General features: G+C 29.4%; 1 protein-coding gene and 1 long non-coding RNA gene across 2 annotated transcripts; both read left to right on the top strand.

Annotated features, from left to right (window-relative positions):
* The first annotated feature begins 1,611 nt into the window (after window positions 1-1,611).
* LOC130504696 (uncharacterized) lies at window positions 1,612-2,907 on the top strand. Its single transcript, XR_008941368.1, has 3 exons — window positions 1,612-1,699; window positions 2,026-2,065; window positions 2,754-2,907. It is a non-coding gene; the product is annotated as an uncharacterized LOC130504696 (long non-coding RNA).
* A 5,771-nt stretch (window positions 2,908-8,678) lies between these two features.
* Window positions 8,679-10,483, top strand: LOC130504695 (auxin-responsive protein IAA26-like). Its single transcript, XM_056999317.1, has 5 exons — window positions 8,679-9,265; window positions 9,383-9,663; window positions 9,761-9,893; window positions 10,079-10,146; window positions 10,234-10,483. The coding sequence occupies exons 1-5, from the start codon at window positions 8,988-8,990 to the stop codon at window positions 10,251-10,253; spliced, it is 780 nt and encodes a 259-aa protein (XP_056855297.1). The 5' UTR covers window positions 8,679-8,987; the 3' UTR covers window positions 10,254-10,483.
* Window positions 10,484-17,591: the final 7,108 nt, after the last annotated feature.

Here is a 17,591-nt window from a genome sequence, read left to right as displayed (position 1 = left end):
TTTACTTTTTACTATTTTCATATATTTTTTGAGTATTTTAGAAAACTTAAAGGTATCTTATATATTTTGAATATTTTTAATATACATTATATCTAAAAATAATTTATATATTTAAGTATATAAATCTATTTCGGATACATTCGGGTACCCGAAATACTTCGGTTTGGATCGGTTTCGGTTTCGATTTTTTAAATACCAAAATTTTGAACCCGTTCGGATATTTAATCAATTTTGGTTTGAGTTCGATGCTACTTTTTTGGATCGGGTTCGGTTCGGTTTTTTTGGTTCGGATTTTTTGCCTAGCCCTAGTAATTTGTAGATTTAGACGATTATATATATATATATATATTGTTTTAGAATTTTAGATTATTTTCTTGGTAAAATTCTGAGAAGAGCATTATTTGTACCACTATTTTGGGAGAATTGCTAAAAACAACCTAAATATTGAAGTCAAATGCATTAGTATACCCCAACTTCAGTCAAATGCAGAACCAACCTAAATGGAAGATGAAAATACCATTTAGTCCTTATGAACAAACAAAAAAATGGAGGGGTATTTACGTTTCTATCCTTTTGGAAGTCTACATGTAGAAGAAGGAAGTCTACATATTTTTAGACCTCCAGCGAAGTCTAATTTGTAGACTTGATGTGTAGTCTACACCAAAATTTTATCTAATATTTTGTTTTAAAATTATTTTAAAATAATTATTGTAATAGATTTTAACTAATTATTAATATAATGGATAGTATGAAGTAAATATGTTAAAATTTTATATAACTGAACAATTTTAAAGAATATATACTAAATTGGTAACCATATGTTAAACAATGTTCATAGTTTAGAAACAAAAGGTTGTAACATGTTATGTCTCTTAGTGTAGATTTTTAGGGTTAGACTTTAGATTTTGATTTTTTTTTGTTTTATTGACTTAAATGTGCTTATTAATGTTTTGTAGTTTATATTTTGTTTAATTTTGATATTTGATACAGTAAAGGAAACTTTTTGATTATCAAACAAACTATTTAGGGTTTGAGATTTGTGGTTTAGGATTTCGTAGATCTACAATAAAGTCTATAATGCTAGAGACGTCGTTTTCAGTCTACATTTTTAAATTTTGTTAACAAAAATTTATTATTTTAAATTAAATTGAGTTTTAAGAATAAAATGTGAAATCACATACTATAACTATTAAATAAAAAATAAAAATAAAGTTCAGTAAATTTTATGTTAAAATTATTAAAACAATAATGAATTAACAACAATAATAAAATTATCATTGTAGACATTCAATAAGGTCTACTACGTTACAATAAAACCTACTCTTAATTTTTAATTTTAGTAGACTTCAAAAGAAGTCTACAATGTCGGCAATCTTTTAACCTAGTTACATTTATGTCTCCATATATAAATGAAATTTACACAATCTCTCTCTAAAATGGCTGCAAAACTCTCTCACTTCTCTCTAAAACTCTCTCCCTTCTCTCTAAACTCTCTCATTTCTCTCTAAAATCCTCTCATGTTTTTCTCACAAAGTTATGTTGTCATTTTAGGTATTATGATTCATGGTTTTTATATTCTCCTTTAAAAATGTAAGTTTTAGATCTATAGACTTTAAATGTGTATTTTTTATGTTATTTATTTCTCACATATCTTTTTGCAGGTATTACCATTGATGGTTTTCATCTCCTCCTCTAAAATGTAAGTTTAGATCTATAGATTTTAAATGTGTATTTATAAGTTTATAATCAAATAAAGTTATAGATCAAACTCTGTGCATTTACTTTTATACTATTTTATCTGATAAATTTTATTTTAAATTATTTTCAGATTTAAAACTGTTTTTCATATTTCAAAATGTATAGATTTTTTCAGATCTGAAAATTATCTGACAGTGTAGACTTTAAATGAAGTCTGCTTATAAAGTTAACTAAACCACACATTTTAAGTAGACTTCACGGGAAGTCTACCAAAATATGACTTTAGTCTTTTTTCTTATGCTTTTTAATATTTATCTTATTTTGCAGGTATTTTCTTCCATGGTTGTTATCTCCTCCTCCAAAAGATGTAAGAATTACATTTATAGATTTTAAATATTTATTTCTGTAATTATATTTAAATAAAGTTACATATTAAAACTCTATGTCTTTAGTTTATTACTATTTTCATATAAATTATATTTTCTAAAGCTTTTAGATTTAAACTTATTTGATATTTTTTAATATATACATTTTTCAGATTTAGATTTTTTTCTATATGGTAGACTTCAAATGAAGTCTATCTAAAAGTCAGGGCTGGTAGACTTCACTTGAAGTCTAATAGCCTTGATTTTTAAGTAGATTTCATTAAAAACTCACTCAAATATTATTTTAATTTTATTTTATTTCTCAAAAAATTATTTTATTTTGCAAATATTCTCTTCCAAAATTTTCAAATCATCTTCCTAAAAATGTAAGATTTACATTTATTCATTATAGATATATTTTGTGTTTATATTGAACTAAATTTATAGATTCATATTTTATATTTTTTCTTTGATACAAGGTTGACAAAAAAATAGTTTTTGAAATATCTTTAGAAAAAAAAAATCAAATTTCTAAATGTACAATTTTGGATCTGAAAGTTTTCCGTTAGTGTAGACTTCAACTAAAGTCTAATGAACAATAAACTTTAAGTAGACTTAATAAAAAGTCTACTAAAATATGATTTATTTTTGTATCTTATTTTTTTTTCATAACTTTATCTTACTTTGCAGGTACTTTTTCCAAGATTTTATTTGAGGCATCAAGATTATGAAAAATCAAACACAGTCAAATAAATTCCTTTGTAATATTTTCTCATAATAAAATATTCATTTTTTAATAATTTTGGATGCATAATCAATAAAAATTGTATTCACTTTTAGTTTTGTTTCACTTGTATGATAGTATTAATTTGTTGTTAGATATTGGTTTTTTACAAGAACTAATCAACCAAACAAGTGAAACCACCATAAGGTAAAACAATAACTAACACACATGTGAGTAGAAGAAAATCTAAACAAAAATTTCAAGAAATTTTAAGAGTAAAACTAATCACAAATTTTTGCAAAAAAATTCAAGTGTATAATTATAACACATTAACTTTTGAAATTCATCCAAAACCACTAAAATTTACTAACACACACGGTAACATAACTATATAGTAAAAATATATGATGATTAATACACAAATGCACTTCTAATAGAATTTATGACGTAGACTTCAAATGTAGTCTACATTCTTAAATTTAGAAAGACGTCTACACTTGTTATCTAACATATATCCAAACCAAAAATTTGTAGTGTACTTAGTTTTGACTTGATACACAAAGGCGTACAAAGTGTGTATTAGATAACTCAATCAAATTCTGCACTTTTCGATCATTCGTGACATGCATAAGTTCACCATGTGTATAACCATCATATATACAGAACATTCTCCCAACTCCAACAAAGAGCCTTTCTCCTCTCATTCTCCGTATACTGCCGGTAATTGAGTCATTGTCTCCAAAAAAATACAAGTTTACATAATTAACGAATAAATATTTCATGTTTCATAAAACTATAAACGTAGACATACAAATATGTCTACAATTAACACCTAACAACATAGTAAAATCAAAAGTACTATAATTTCATAATTACAACTGTTTTTCTTTTTAAAATCACTCAAACCCATTAGAGTTAACTAACACACACTTTCAAACAAATGTCTTAGTTTGTAACATATTGTAACACACACTTTCAACGATTATTAAAGAAAACTTCAAACCCACGCTGTATATGTTTGAAAGAAAAAAAACATTGTTACCCAATAATCGTTGAAAGTGTGTGTTACAAATCACTCAACACACTTAACCAATATGTTTTTAGTCTAGATCATAATCTTCTTGTACCATTTGAAGAAGTTCAACATGTGTACAACCATCTTTCAAAGGGAACATTCTCCCTCCCTTTTTTTTATTGACCACAAACTCCCACAATGAGCCTTTCTCCACCCATTCTCCGTATACGGCCGGTAATTGAGTCATTTCCTGCAAAAGAATATAAATTTACGCAATTAGCGAATAAATATTAATGTAGACTTACAATTATGTCTACAGTTAACACCTAACAACATTGTGAAATCAAAAGTATTATAATTTCATAACTACAACAGTTTTTCTTTTCAAAATCACTCCAACCTATTAGGATTAACTAACACACACTTTCAAACAAAAAAATCTAGAATAAACTTTATGAATAATACATAAATTCAGTTTTAATTTTTTTTCCTAGGTAGACTTTTCAATCAGTCTACGACAGTGTAGACGTTCGTGTCAGTCTACAACAATGTAGACGTCCCTGTCAGTCTACTTTTTGGGTTAGTTTTTGCAATTGAAAATTTTACGGGTTACTTTTTTTATTTGACCAGAAACTCATCCAAGTTTTGACTTTATACATTTAGACTTCCGTTTTAGTCTACCACATTGAAAAGGTTAGTTTGACCAGAATTCACCCAAGTTTTGACTTTCGAAGGTAGATTTCATATGTAGTCTACGTGTTACGTAGACTTCGAATAAGGTCTAATTTCAAAACCCATAGGTTGGTTTTGCAATTGACCATTGTTTGACTTTCGAATGTAGATTTCATATGTAGTCTACAGATTTGTAGACTTCGCATAAGGTCTAACTTTAAAACCCATGAGTTGGTTTTGCATTTGACCAAAATAAATATGTAGACTTCAAGAACAGTCTATATTTTTTTGTGAAAAATGCGTAGACTGCACTGGAAGTCTACAATTTTAAAAATATTTATTTTATTTAAAAACATTTTAGTCAAATACAATACTAACCTATTCAACGAAGTCAATGTTTTGGTCAAATGCAAAACTGACCTTAAGTAGACTTCATTGGCAGACTACATTTCGTAGACTTCCTTTGAAGTCTACTTAAGAAAGTCAAAAGTTCGGTCAAATGTAAAACCAACCTCTTTTTCGTAGCCGTCTTGGTAGGTCTACATAGATTTTTGTTTTTGTAGTCAAAGGTAAGGATGTAGACTGCTGGGGAAGTCTGCGTTCCAAAAAAAAGTTAAAAAAGTCAATTGCGAAACTGACTTGTTCGTTGACAAATAGACGGAATCGTACGTCTATACATTTGTGTAGACATATAAAGCAGTCTACCATCGCGACACAGACTGAAAAAGTGGTGAAAACCATGTAAACAGTTACCTTTTTCCGGTGTGAACCTCGATTCCGACCCTTTCAACCGTCCAAACTCATAAACCGAGCAAAAGGAAGCATCTTTGACGATTTACTAATGAAGAAACTCGAAAATGTGAAATTTGTGGGATGAAAATGAAAGTTGTGAGAGTGTTTTAGATAGAAATGTAGAGGAAATGAAAGATTTGTTGAGTTAGAGAAGAGAAATAGTGGTTAAAATTGAGTTATTGAGCTTTTATGAGCTCAAACATGGTGGTTCAATGGTGGTTGCAAAATTGAAGATGATGGCATTGTTGTAAATAAGAAAAGATGTTTAGGGTGTAGTTGGTTTTTACTCATTTTCGATTTAAAAAAAAAAAATAATAATGGCAGTTTTGTAAATATTTTGAAAACATAAGGATGGTTTGGAAAATTCATAGGTGAATAGTAATGAGAAAAAAAAAGGGTTGATTTTACATTTGACTTCAATTCTTAGGTCTATTCTGAAAAAAGTCCCACTATTTTCTTGTCTTTTTCACTTTCTCCTTTCCTGATATGACATTCATTTCACGAGTTGTTTTTGTTCCTTCACTCCAGACTCCTGAGTCGGCTGCTTTGTAATCTTAAATCGCAGCCGTCATTTTATCTCGTCTTTATTCACTTATATGGTTGTGATTAAAGGCCAAAACTTAAACCTTATCGTACAAACTTACAATCTTGTGCAAGTGCAACATGTGTCCACTGACTACTTTGTCTGCGCGGATCTACTTTGCTCTTCTGAACTATTATACTATTTGCTGTATTATCACTTTGAACCATTGACGGTGAGATAGGAAGTGCGGTTAAGTTAAACCGGAGTGGTTAACCATAGGCCATGACTAGCGACACATACACAGACACTCCACTAATTTACGCTTCCTTACTTGACCGGAACTCTTCATTCTCGATTTTTCTTCGTTTGGCTTCTCCGTAATATCGTTGTCACACATGGGAGAGACATGTACATTCCGTTTTCCCTCACCAAATAAATATGCTTTTAGCGTTCAAGTATGCTCATAATTTACGCACCAATATCCTCTTAAAGTCTTCTTTATGCTTATAAATATTCTCTTAAAGTCTTCTTTATGTTTATCTTTTTAAATAGTACTCCTATATGTCAATTTTGTGAGGTGATGTTATTTATATGCATTGAGAAATTAACGAAGGATTACGAAACAAACAATTGACTATTTACTTGTTTGGGGAAACAGATTAAATACACCATCGCAATCACACGTACACATTGGTTTTAACTTTTGACAGAATTATTGATTAGCTACCTAACAAATTGAAAATTTGTTTTCCTTATTGTGTGTCATGTTAAATAAACATCACATATATATCACTGAGACGTCATGCAGATTCGTATTTACTCTTACATACACACACACACACAGTCACACACACTCCTTCACTAAGTTACCAAACTTGCCCTTCCTTGCTTGACCGGAACTCTTTCGCTCTCGATTTTAATTTCTTCGTTTGGCTTCTATGTAATATCGCTGTCACACATGGGGGAGACATGTACATTCCGTTTTCCCTCACCAAATAAATAAGCTTTAGCCTTGAAGTATCAAGTATGCTTATAACTACACACCAATATTCTTTTTATGTTATTTAAAAAAAAATGTCAATATTGTGAGAGGGATGGTAAATTAAGAAACTGAACCCAAAAAAGTAAATCTGAACCGCACATAATCCGACATAATATTCAAATAAATCTTATTTTACGGTATTTGGATTTTACCTGAACTTGAACTCGAACTAGAATGGATATCCAAAAAAACTTGAAAAAAATTAGAAACCAGAAAAATTTCATATCAAAGTCCAAAGCTAATCCTGAATAAATACTCAAGACACTCAAAGATCACAATAAATATTTATAACATGAATAATTAACTTAAATACTCAATTTAACATATATTTTTGTTGTTTGATCAAATACTGAAATTTTTATATTTTGGTAATTGCATTTGACCTTTGTTTATAAATAATTTTTTTCTAAGTTTCAACAATGTATTTTATATTTAGTGTAAATATGATTTTTATATTTATAGAGTTGCAATTGATTTCAATTTATTTATGTTTCTCTACTCTTAGCAACCACTTCTTAATCATGTTATGAAGCCTTAGTTAATGCAAATTGTTTAAAATTTCCAAGTTTATGAACTAAATTGCTTACTTTCGAATCAAAAACAAGTATTTGAATAACCAAAAGCTAAATTTTAGAACCAAACCCAATTTTTTAAAAAAAAAATTACAACCTTTGTGATGTGTTAGTACATATTAACCGAACTCAAACAATTTTGAATCGAATCTGAATTGAATTTTAAAAATGTTTGAATGTTGGTAAATTTTATGAATCCGAAAAATCAAAACATTGATTGAATCCGAACCCAACCGAACCTGCTTGGACATGGACGCCCATCCTATTGTAAGCTGTAATGTCATTTAAATGTCGTGAGAAAACAACTAAGGACTAGGAAACAAACAGTTGACTATTTACTTGTGTTGGGAAACAGATAAAACATGCCATCGCAATACACACGTACGCATTGGTTGTAACTTTGATAAAATCGTTGAATAGCTACCTAACAAATTGACATTATGTTTGCCGTATTGTGTGTCAAGATAAATAAACAATCATCTATATATCACTGAAACGTCAGGCAGATTCGCATGTACTCCCATTTTCTTGCATTCTTTCCGTTAATCTTCCCATGCAGTTCATTTATTATTTGGTGAAATTATGTATATTTTGTAAATAGTTTAATACTAGTATTAAAGTTTCATATTACCATGTCGACCCATACAAAAATGTGTCTTAAAGCATAGGGATATGTGTCTTATGGACAGTGGATAAGAGAGTGGTCCCTTAACAGACCATAATTTATGGGATCTTCCCTAGTTTATATATTGTTTAATCATATTTTAATAATGTTCTTATATTATGCTCAAGTTGTTTATTGGATTTATTCATTTAATTTGTATTTTTGTCAACTATTCTTTTAATTTGTAAAACTACAACTTGTTATTAGAAACTGAAAAGCACTCTTTGCTTCTTTCACTAGACAAACTAGACAAATTCTTAACTAGCCATATTTGGGGCAGAAAAAAATGATAAGGTTGCGTGTGTTTCACTCTAGAAAACTTCAAAAATCATTTTAATGTTTTTTTTTTATCTTGAAAAACAGCCATAAAGGGAAAAAACTCTTAACTAGCCATGAAAAACAGTAAACATTTCTTGACATGTAAAAACATTAAAAATGATTGCTCTTGTTCATACAAAATCTACCTTCTCTTTTTCTCTGTAATTTAATATTTTTTTCTTCTTCTCGTCGCTTTCAGAATCTTGAGAGAGAGAGAGAGAACAAACTGAAAAAGGGGAAGCCTGTGCGTGAGAGAGAACGCACCAAAGCGTGCACGAGAGAGAGAAAAAAGAGCCAAACAAAGCTTTGATTTGTGTATAAAATCCCACCACTTGTCTTACCATACCGTCATTACATCTTTCTCTCTCTCTCTCGCTCTCAGTTTTGTGAGATTATTTCCTTTTAGGGCATTCTAGGATTTTTTCCCTTTAAAGGTCTCTTAGGGTTTGGTGAATCTCTGTCTTACGTCTCCCCTTATAAGGAAGCTTTACTACGTTTTGATGACTATAAATCTTTGAACTTTTTGAAGTAAATTATCAGCTCTTCAAGTTTAGGCTTTTGTCGGATTTTAATCTCTTTGTAACCAAAACCAAAAAAAATCAATGGAGGGTTGTCCAAGAAACATCTGTCCTAAACTCCTTGATTTGATTCCTCAAGGAAGAGAATGGTACCATGAAGAAAATAACAACACAGATCAGGAAAAGAAACTTGAGCTAAGGCTTGGACCACCCGGTGGTTATGAAGAAGATCGTTCAGCCAAGAAGAACACAGAGACAAGAAACAACAACATCATGAAGGAACAAACAGAAATCTCCAGTCCCAGCAAAAACCATCTCTCTCCATGCAACAAAGCTAATGTTTCTCACATCTCTCAGAAAAGGTATCACCTTTAACCTCTGCTTTGCTCTGTTTCACTCTGTTTTGCTCTGTTTTTCTCTGTTTTGCTCTGTATATGTGTTTGGTTTTAACATATTTCTTTTTACTGTTTTATTTAAAGAACCGCTCCTGGTCCAGTGGTGGGTTGGCCACCGGTTCGTTCTTTCAGAAAGAATCTAGCGAGCACAAGCTCTTCAAAGCTCGGAAACGAATCCTCACACGTAAGTCACATCAACAAGAATGGTGATGGTGTGACCCAAGTTGAACCTAAGAGGGAAGGAATGTTTGTAAAGATCAACATGGATAGTGTTCCAATTGGTAGAAAAATCGATCTCAATGCTTACAATAGCTACGAACAGCTCTCTTTTGCCGTAGACAAACTCTTCAGAGGTCTACTCGCAGGTTAACTCTCGGTTTCAAATCTCCTTTTTTGTTGTTGTTGTTATTATAGAAAGATTCTTGTTGTATCGAATGTGTTTTGTTTATGTTGTTGTTTTAGCTCAAAGGGATACCTCTAGTGGTGAAAGAGAAGAGAAACCCATCATCGGTTTACTGGATGGTAAAGGAGAATTTACTTTAACTTATGAAGACAATGAAGGGGACAAGATGCTTGTTGGGGATGTTCCTTGGCAGTAAGAATCTTTTCTACCTTTTCTTCTCTTGATCTGATTCAGTGTTTTGCAGAATCAGATTCTTGAATCATATAACAACAAAAACCTTAAGGAATCGACTTTTTGTTAATGCTTTTTCAAATTGATTGTTCTTTACGTAAATAGTGTATACTAATAAGTAATCTTGATATGTGTTTTAAATACAGAATGTTCATTTCATCTGTGAAGAGACTGCGTGTGATTAAAAGCTCTGAGATTTCATCTGCTTTGAGATGTAAGCTTTTATGTTTGTATCTGTTTAGTTTATGTTAAGATGATTTATTAGAGTCATAACTAGAAAAGGTTTCATCTGTGTTTGCAGTTGGATGCAGGAGAAGATGAGGAACTAAAGAGTGGGTTATATAAAATTACATGAGTCAGAGGGTCTCACAGATTTTAGTTGTACATCTGCTTTTTGTTATATATAAGAGATAACCATTGGTTGTATCCAGAGAGACATTTCATATGATATCTTCCATGTCTCTACTCAACTATGAGACTACAGAAACGATCTGTGTCTAAAAACATTTGATTCACAAAATGCTTTAAGGAAGATACTTAGAAAATAATTATTCTACAAAACTCTTTCAGAAATATAAATGAGAATTTTATTCTCTGGATTATCTCTTTTAACTTTCATTCAAACTTTAGTATATCTTTAATCATGTAAAAGGCTGAGAATGAAAGACCAAAAAATAAATCTGAGACTGTAAATAAGATTGAAAGTTGAAAACAAAAAAGGTTCTTTCTGAATGATCAGTCCATATCGATAGTTTAGGTGGGCTATCATCTCTTTTGTCATGGTGCAGAATTTAGCAGCTTTGTTTGTTCTTGCTATATATTCAGTGGATGTAACACATCGTAACATTCCGAGTTGTTATATGTCGAAAAACTTGATAGATGTAGTGATTGCAGGATCAGTAAACAATAATTTTGAATTTTGAAAAATTTATGCACTGACCGTTGAAACAGGATAGAGCTTACAGACCGAGAAAGCGGGCGTATGTAACCCGTTAGCAGCGGTGGACTGCCAGGTGTTACAACATCTTGCATTGTCTATCACCTATTGGACCGTTTCTTGGTCGACCGTCATCGACTGAAACATCATCACAAAGGAAAATTGTTTAATTTTAGCACATTGTTTTCATGTCTAAGCAAAAAACTGGCCGACGTAGAATCATCTCAAATAAGTACAACTTTCGACTAGGAGGTAAAACTTCTAGCAGAAACACTTTTGCCAACCAAAGAAAGTAGCAGAAACACTTGTAATCTTTTAGTGGCTTATATTAACAAATAAAGCTTTATCCAAAAGTATATCGTGGCTGTGGACCTGTGGTGTTTGTGTTTAACCATATACAGCTGCATGCAACCATTGAAAGCCACTAAAAACTGTATTTCCACGGGGTTTCTGGTTAGATGTGGATGTTACAGTTATGTAACACAATAATGAGATATTTGGATAGTTTTCAAATATTCATATTAGGTTTTTTTGACTGAAAAAAATTTCATATTAGTTAAATGACGTTATTACATGAAGTGTGTGTAGTTTAATTAATGCAATTTCAACACCATACACTATTTTCATTGTCTGGAGCGTATAAATAATTTCATTTTCTGATTTGACATGAACAAAAATTGGAGAGCAACAACATGATCAATCGACGGTGTTCTTCTCATAAACCATTATATATGATTGGATTAGTTAATTTGTGGTTGGGGGATTTTGGGGGGTTGGGGGGGGGGAATACTGAATGAGACATGAAAAATAAATACGATAGAAACATTGAATCAGAATAGTCGTTTTTCGTTGAGCCATGCCTAACTCAAAGCAAATGTGGACTTATTACTCCTTTTTCATATAAAGGGATTGGTCATGTAGTAATATTGTCCGCGATTGTGATGGAATTAATGCTCTATTCTATAAGCGAAGAAATTGAACTTTGAACCAATGTTATAGCTTATAGGAAAACATATATAGTATAAACTTTTTTTTTTACTAATAAGCAGTAAAATGTTTAGAACGTCAAACAAAGAAGAAACCGCATTATCGGTAACAAACTGCTATAGTTTCTTAAAAAGTAATTATATTATTATTATAATTATCTAAGTACATTCTACCTTTCTAATATTATTTCTAATATTAATTGAATCAATGATAAAATGACAGGTGCATATCTATATTATTAAAAAAGAATTACACATATAAAATGCCCCTTAGTTTTCAGTGTTATTTATACTTCAATGCTACTAACATTAAATAATATTTTATATTTTAATGTTGTCTTTTCCACTTTGATTAATGTGTTTTCCAAAATTAAAAATTGAATTAAATAAACAATTAAATAATACTTCTTATTTTAATGCTTTGTCTTTTCCACTTACATTAATGTGTTTTCTAAAATTAAATCTATATTAATTACACTTCATTAACTTCTCAATTAAATCAATGTCAAATTCAAAAAAATTACATTTTTATTGGACAAACAATTCATGGAAATTACAATATCAACTCTTCATTGAACAAATCTGAACGAAAAAAATATTACCAAATTTAAACTGAAACTAGATAATATCTAAACGGATTTACCATTTTTGGTATCTAGAGAACCATAACTAAACCTTATCTGAACGAAATATTTCGGATATTCGAATGTATTTAAATCATATTTATATACTTCAATATGTTAGCTATTTTCGAGTTAATATCCAAGATATAAGCTATTTTAAATTGATTTGAAATATTAAAAATAGTCAAAAGTAAACATCTAAAGTAGATAAACAATAATCAAAACACCAAAAATACTTAAAATTAAATATGTATATATATATATATAATATTATATATATATATCTTCATCCAAATATTCAAGTTAAATTTATTTTAATTTTTAATTTAGGTACTTTAGCTTACATTACTCAAATTTGCATGTTATATTTTTTTAGATTGAAGGATACTTAAAGATATATAAATTTGAAAATTTAAAAATAATTTAAACGGGTTATGAAACCCGCAAAGATCTAAATCAAACTAGAACCAAAGTTTATAAATACCTGAATATAGCTAGAATCTTTAAACTCGAAAATCTCAAATCCGAATAAATTTTAACTGAATTCGAGTGGATACCCAAATACTTATCCCTAGCTTAATCATTATAAAACGATCAAATATTATAAATATACTATTTAGTATAAATAAATAAAAACTAAAACTGAAAATTAATACCCGTACGGTCGCACGGGTCAAGATCTAGTAAGGTTTTAAACCGTATACAAAAGATGTGTAGTTTAGAACTTTTCCACTCTTTCTCTCATGCTCTTTTAATATTTTTATTTTCTTTAATCACTAAAGTTGTCAAGAATTTAAGCGTTGGAGTTGCTCTAATGGACTTTTAGGAAGTTATGCAAAATAGAAACGAACGGTAATATAGACATATTTGCGCAAGTTTCCGATATAGATAAATTATACAAATATGAAAATATTCCTATTTTTATTTCAACCATATTTGTATGTATCCACATCATAATGGTGTAGATATGAATTAGTCATCCACATCACAATGGTGTAGATATGAATTAGTAATTTAAAATCACATAGGACCACCTCGAGTCCTTAACAATACCCAATTACTTTAAATTAGCTAGAAGAATATATCCACAGCATAATGGTGTAGTGGATTCTACTGGATGAGTAATCATTCTTTTAACCTAGGCTAATGATCGATTTTTCTCCAATGTGATATTGTTAATTCGACAGGATACAATAATCGAGATTCGTTTTGGACACTTTTCATGTTAAATAAAAAAAATTAGAAGAATATTTATAAAGCCAAAAGACAATATATGCCAAGGAGACAATAATAAATTTGATATATGTAAGAGGTGAATAATAAACTAAATAAATGATTATCAGTAGTACCGGTTTAATCCATCGCGTGGCGAGGCCGAATACATTAGAGTTTCTTCGTCAGACTGGATGCCGTTTTATTTTTAGTTGGACATTCACAAGTTTATAAACATTTCGGTCCATGGTCGACGCACTCTCTAAACAACCAGCCACACGCATTTTAAGTTTTCAAACCAAATCTTATTAAATTAAATTATTTGAACCCATTATGCAACGAATAGTACTTTGCCAATAATTTTCTCAGTCAACATTTGAATCTACAAGGGGAGACTTGATTCTTGAACCACTATATAATTTGGAATTAACTGTTTGCAAAATATTAATGTCTCTCCTATATATTGGTTGGAAATTATTTTTTGACTAAAACAAATGGAATTATTTCTCCGACATAACTTAAGTGTTTTCTAACGAGTATATCTTGAAAAACAGTATATTTTTTGGCCCACCTTAAGAAAAGAAGTAAAGATTATTCGATATGTTTCACATACACTAGAGTCATGTCACCTTATCTACAATATGAAGGAAATATAAACATGTACATTATGTATATGTATATGTATATTGTAGTGATAAGGAGGTTAGATATTCCAGTCATTGATACACATCATTGACCACGATTAAGTGTAAAATATAGGGTTCGTCGTTTATCCGTATGCATTTAAATCTTCGCCAATCACCATGCGTGTTTTGAAACTATTCCCCAACTATTTTGCTAGTTAGTTGAAACAACATAGAATTCATGTATATGAAGAGTGAGAAAGGGAACTCAAAGAGAATTCATCATGTGGATGCGCCCATAACTGTTGAATATGCATTATTTGTTTCTTCTAGTGAATAATGAGATTGAGGGTTGAATCATTCTCCGGTGTATATCCCACTCAACGATCCATCTGTACTATACTGTTTAATATTTTTTTCTAAAAAACGTGTATATGAGAATCTCAGCGGAATGATGCAAGTGTGTGAAAAAAACTCAATGCAAAACACAATTTCATTGGATATATGACATTTCAAATTAGATAATTTTAATAAAAACTAATAAATCAACATTGTATTTTTTTTTTTGATAAACCCAATCGGGTAATCTGGTCGGTCCCAAAAAAACACACTTAGTATTACAGAGTAGACTAGCATGAAAACGTACCACACTGTATGATCCGAGTTTGGAATGCCTTCCGACTAATGCCAAGAGGTGAACCCATCATCTGTTACGGACCACAATGTAAACCACCTGGACCGAAACTCAAACTCAGACTAATCGAGTGGTAATTTAGTTTTCAAAGGGGATCGAGTTCAAGATTGATATGGGTAAATCAACATTGTATTTTTGTACAGTTTGTAGGGGAAATTCTAAAATAGAACAAAATTTCTGCATGGTTGTCACTTTGGTATAAAATTATTTTTGTCTCCTTTTTATCCTTTCTATTTCTGAAATTTAATTAAATAAATAGTTTTATGAATCAAAAAAAATTATTAAAAATATAAACAATAAATAAAACACACATATACACGAACTCATATTTTTTGTTGAAAATTTGATAAATAATTTTTTTAAATTACATTTTACTAAAAGTAGATTTCGTCTTCTATAGAAAATGAGTTAGAAGAAAATAAATTCTACATTAAACAAGTCATCTACTTTTCTAGAACAAACCATCTACTTTTAGTTAAAGTTCTAAATATGGAGAATGTGAATTTTACTAATTGTAAAGACATCTACTTTCTTGTCAAATGCAGTTTCTACTTTTATGAAGTGTTTTAGACACTACTCGAAAATCTAGACACTATTTTGCGAAAATTAAAGATATTTCAGTTAAAAAAATATTCTAAACATATTCCAAAAATATATCAACTTCCTAAAACGTGTTTTGATCAATTTTCCTTGTCAAAATATTAAAAAAACCATTTTTCCTTTTTATTAAACTTTTTTTAAACCATTTTTTCCTTTTTATTAAACTTTTTAACTTTGACCTTTTTAAAACCTTTGTAAATAAATAAAAATAAAACTTTGTAAAACGTTTTTAATAAAAATTAAACTTTGTAAAATGTTTTTGATAAAAATAAAACTTTGTAAAACGTTTTTAACAAAATTTTAATAAAAATAAACTTTATAAACTTTATAAAAACAAAAATAAAACTTTATATTTTTTTTTAATAAAAATACTAAATAAACTTTATAAAATGTTTTTTTAAGTTTAAAATGTTTGTAAAAATTTTAGTTTTATTAAACTTTTTAATAAAAAATAAAAAATTTAAATTTTATCTTTTTAAAATGTTTTTTTTTCCTTTTTATTCAACTTCTTAAAATTCAGTTAAACTTTTAAACTGTGTTTAATATGTTTAATTTAATTAATCTAGGGTTAGTTCTTGAATTGTAAAAAAATATATACTAAAAACGTATTATACCAAATGGACAACCATGCTGATTTTTGTTCCATTTTGGCAAATTTTGATAATCGGTATTGGCCTAGTTAACCAAATGTGTAACATACGTATTAAATGAAAATATTTTAAGAAGAAAGAGGGTTAAAAAGTTATTTTCAAGCTGTAATGGACCTATGGAATAACTTGTGTGCTCATATTGTATCTGTATGATCATTGAGTTATATGAAAAAAAGTGTTTCTCTGAGTAAATGGTCTCCAAGCAATCGAGTGCTTCTAGAAACATTTTTTTGGCATAAAATAGGTTAAGACTTGGTCGCTTCATCGGTTAACCATTCATAAATTTGCTCTATGCTCCTTCATCGGTTAACATGTGTGTATATATTATTTTACGAAGAAATATGATTAAAGAAGGGTAGCATTGAATAAAAAAGCGAACAACTTAATTATACTCTTCTTATTGTTGTATCTACTTCAGAACGAGCAAGAGACAAGTAAGTATATTGGATTTGGTAAGGAAGAGGAAGAAGCAGCAGAAACAGAGGTTCTTGAGAGATGGCCTGAAGAAGCTAGCTTTAAAGAGTGCCAATGTCATAAAAGGAGGTCTTATGGCCAGTGCACGCAGGGTTAAGTCAGGCGAAAGAAGAAATTAAAAGAAAAGGTATATAAAATTAAATTTCATATATATTGAAGTTAATTAGAATGATGAGTTAGATAGATTCTTGTAATAGATGCATTGGCATGACATAAATATGGAACGGGAAGCTCACTTCGACTATGTTCATGAATGTATACAATAATATTATTTTCACTATCTATTAAAACAGAAACATTACAACTTCTTCTAGGTAGATTTTAAAGGTGGATCTTTTATATTTAAATTAATTATCATCCCTTATTTATAATACATACCATATACGGTTTTCGCATATTATTACATGTGAATTTAATACGTACCATTATTACATGTCGATTTATATACTAAGAATATAATATGTACCATTGCTCTGAAACTAAATCTTATAATTATATTGCAATTATACATAATTCATCTGTTTGTCCATATTGCAATTATATATAATATATATATATATATATAATATATAGATACCATTCCTATGAAATACGTACCATTCATATATCTGTTCTATATTGAAAATATATATAATATATATTATATATATATATAGAGTAAGAATACTAAGATACATATGAATCGTCACATACATAGAAATTAGATACTGAAATTAGATACTAATATATCTGATCAACTCAAATGTGCAACCATAATCCCTGCCATGATCATATACAAATTAGACATAGTATTTTGTAATAAAACCATCATGCTCACACTCATCCAGCTTTCTGTAAGATTGGTCCATATTGCAATTATG

This window comes from Raphanus sativus, unplaced genomic scaffold (genome assembly GCF_000801105.2).
Source record: "Raphanus sativus cultivar WK10039 unplaced genomic scaffold, ASM80110v3 Scaffold1739, whole genome shotgun sequence".
In the NCBI taxonomy this organism is placed as follows: domain Eukaryota; kingdom Viridiplantae; phylum Streptophyta; class Magnoliopsida; order Brassicales; family Brassicaceae; genus Raphanus; species Raphanus sativus.
The sequence above is the reverse complement of the archived record's forward strand: the minus strand, read 5'-3'. Positions and strand labels throughout refer to the sequence as shown.

Excerpts from the sequence above, each read along its gene's own strand:
- LOC130504695 (XM_056999317.1), top strand. The coding sequence starts at position 8,988 with ATGGAGGGTTGTCCAAGAAACATCTGTCCTAAACTCCTTGATTTGATT. Across the intron at positions 9,266-9,382 it reads TCTCACATCTCTCAGAAAAG|AACCGCTCCTGGTCCAGTGG; the intron begins GTATCACCTTTA and ends TTTTATTTAAAG. Across the intron at positions 9,664-9,760 it reads CTTCAGAGGTCTACTCGCAG|CTCAAAGGGATACCTCTAGT; the intron begins GTTAACTCTCGG and ends TTGTTGTTTTAG.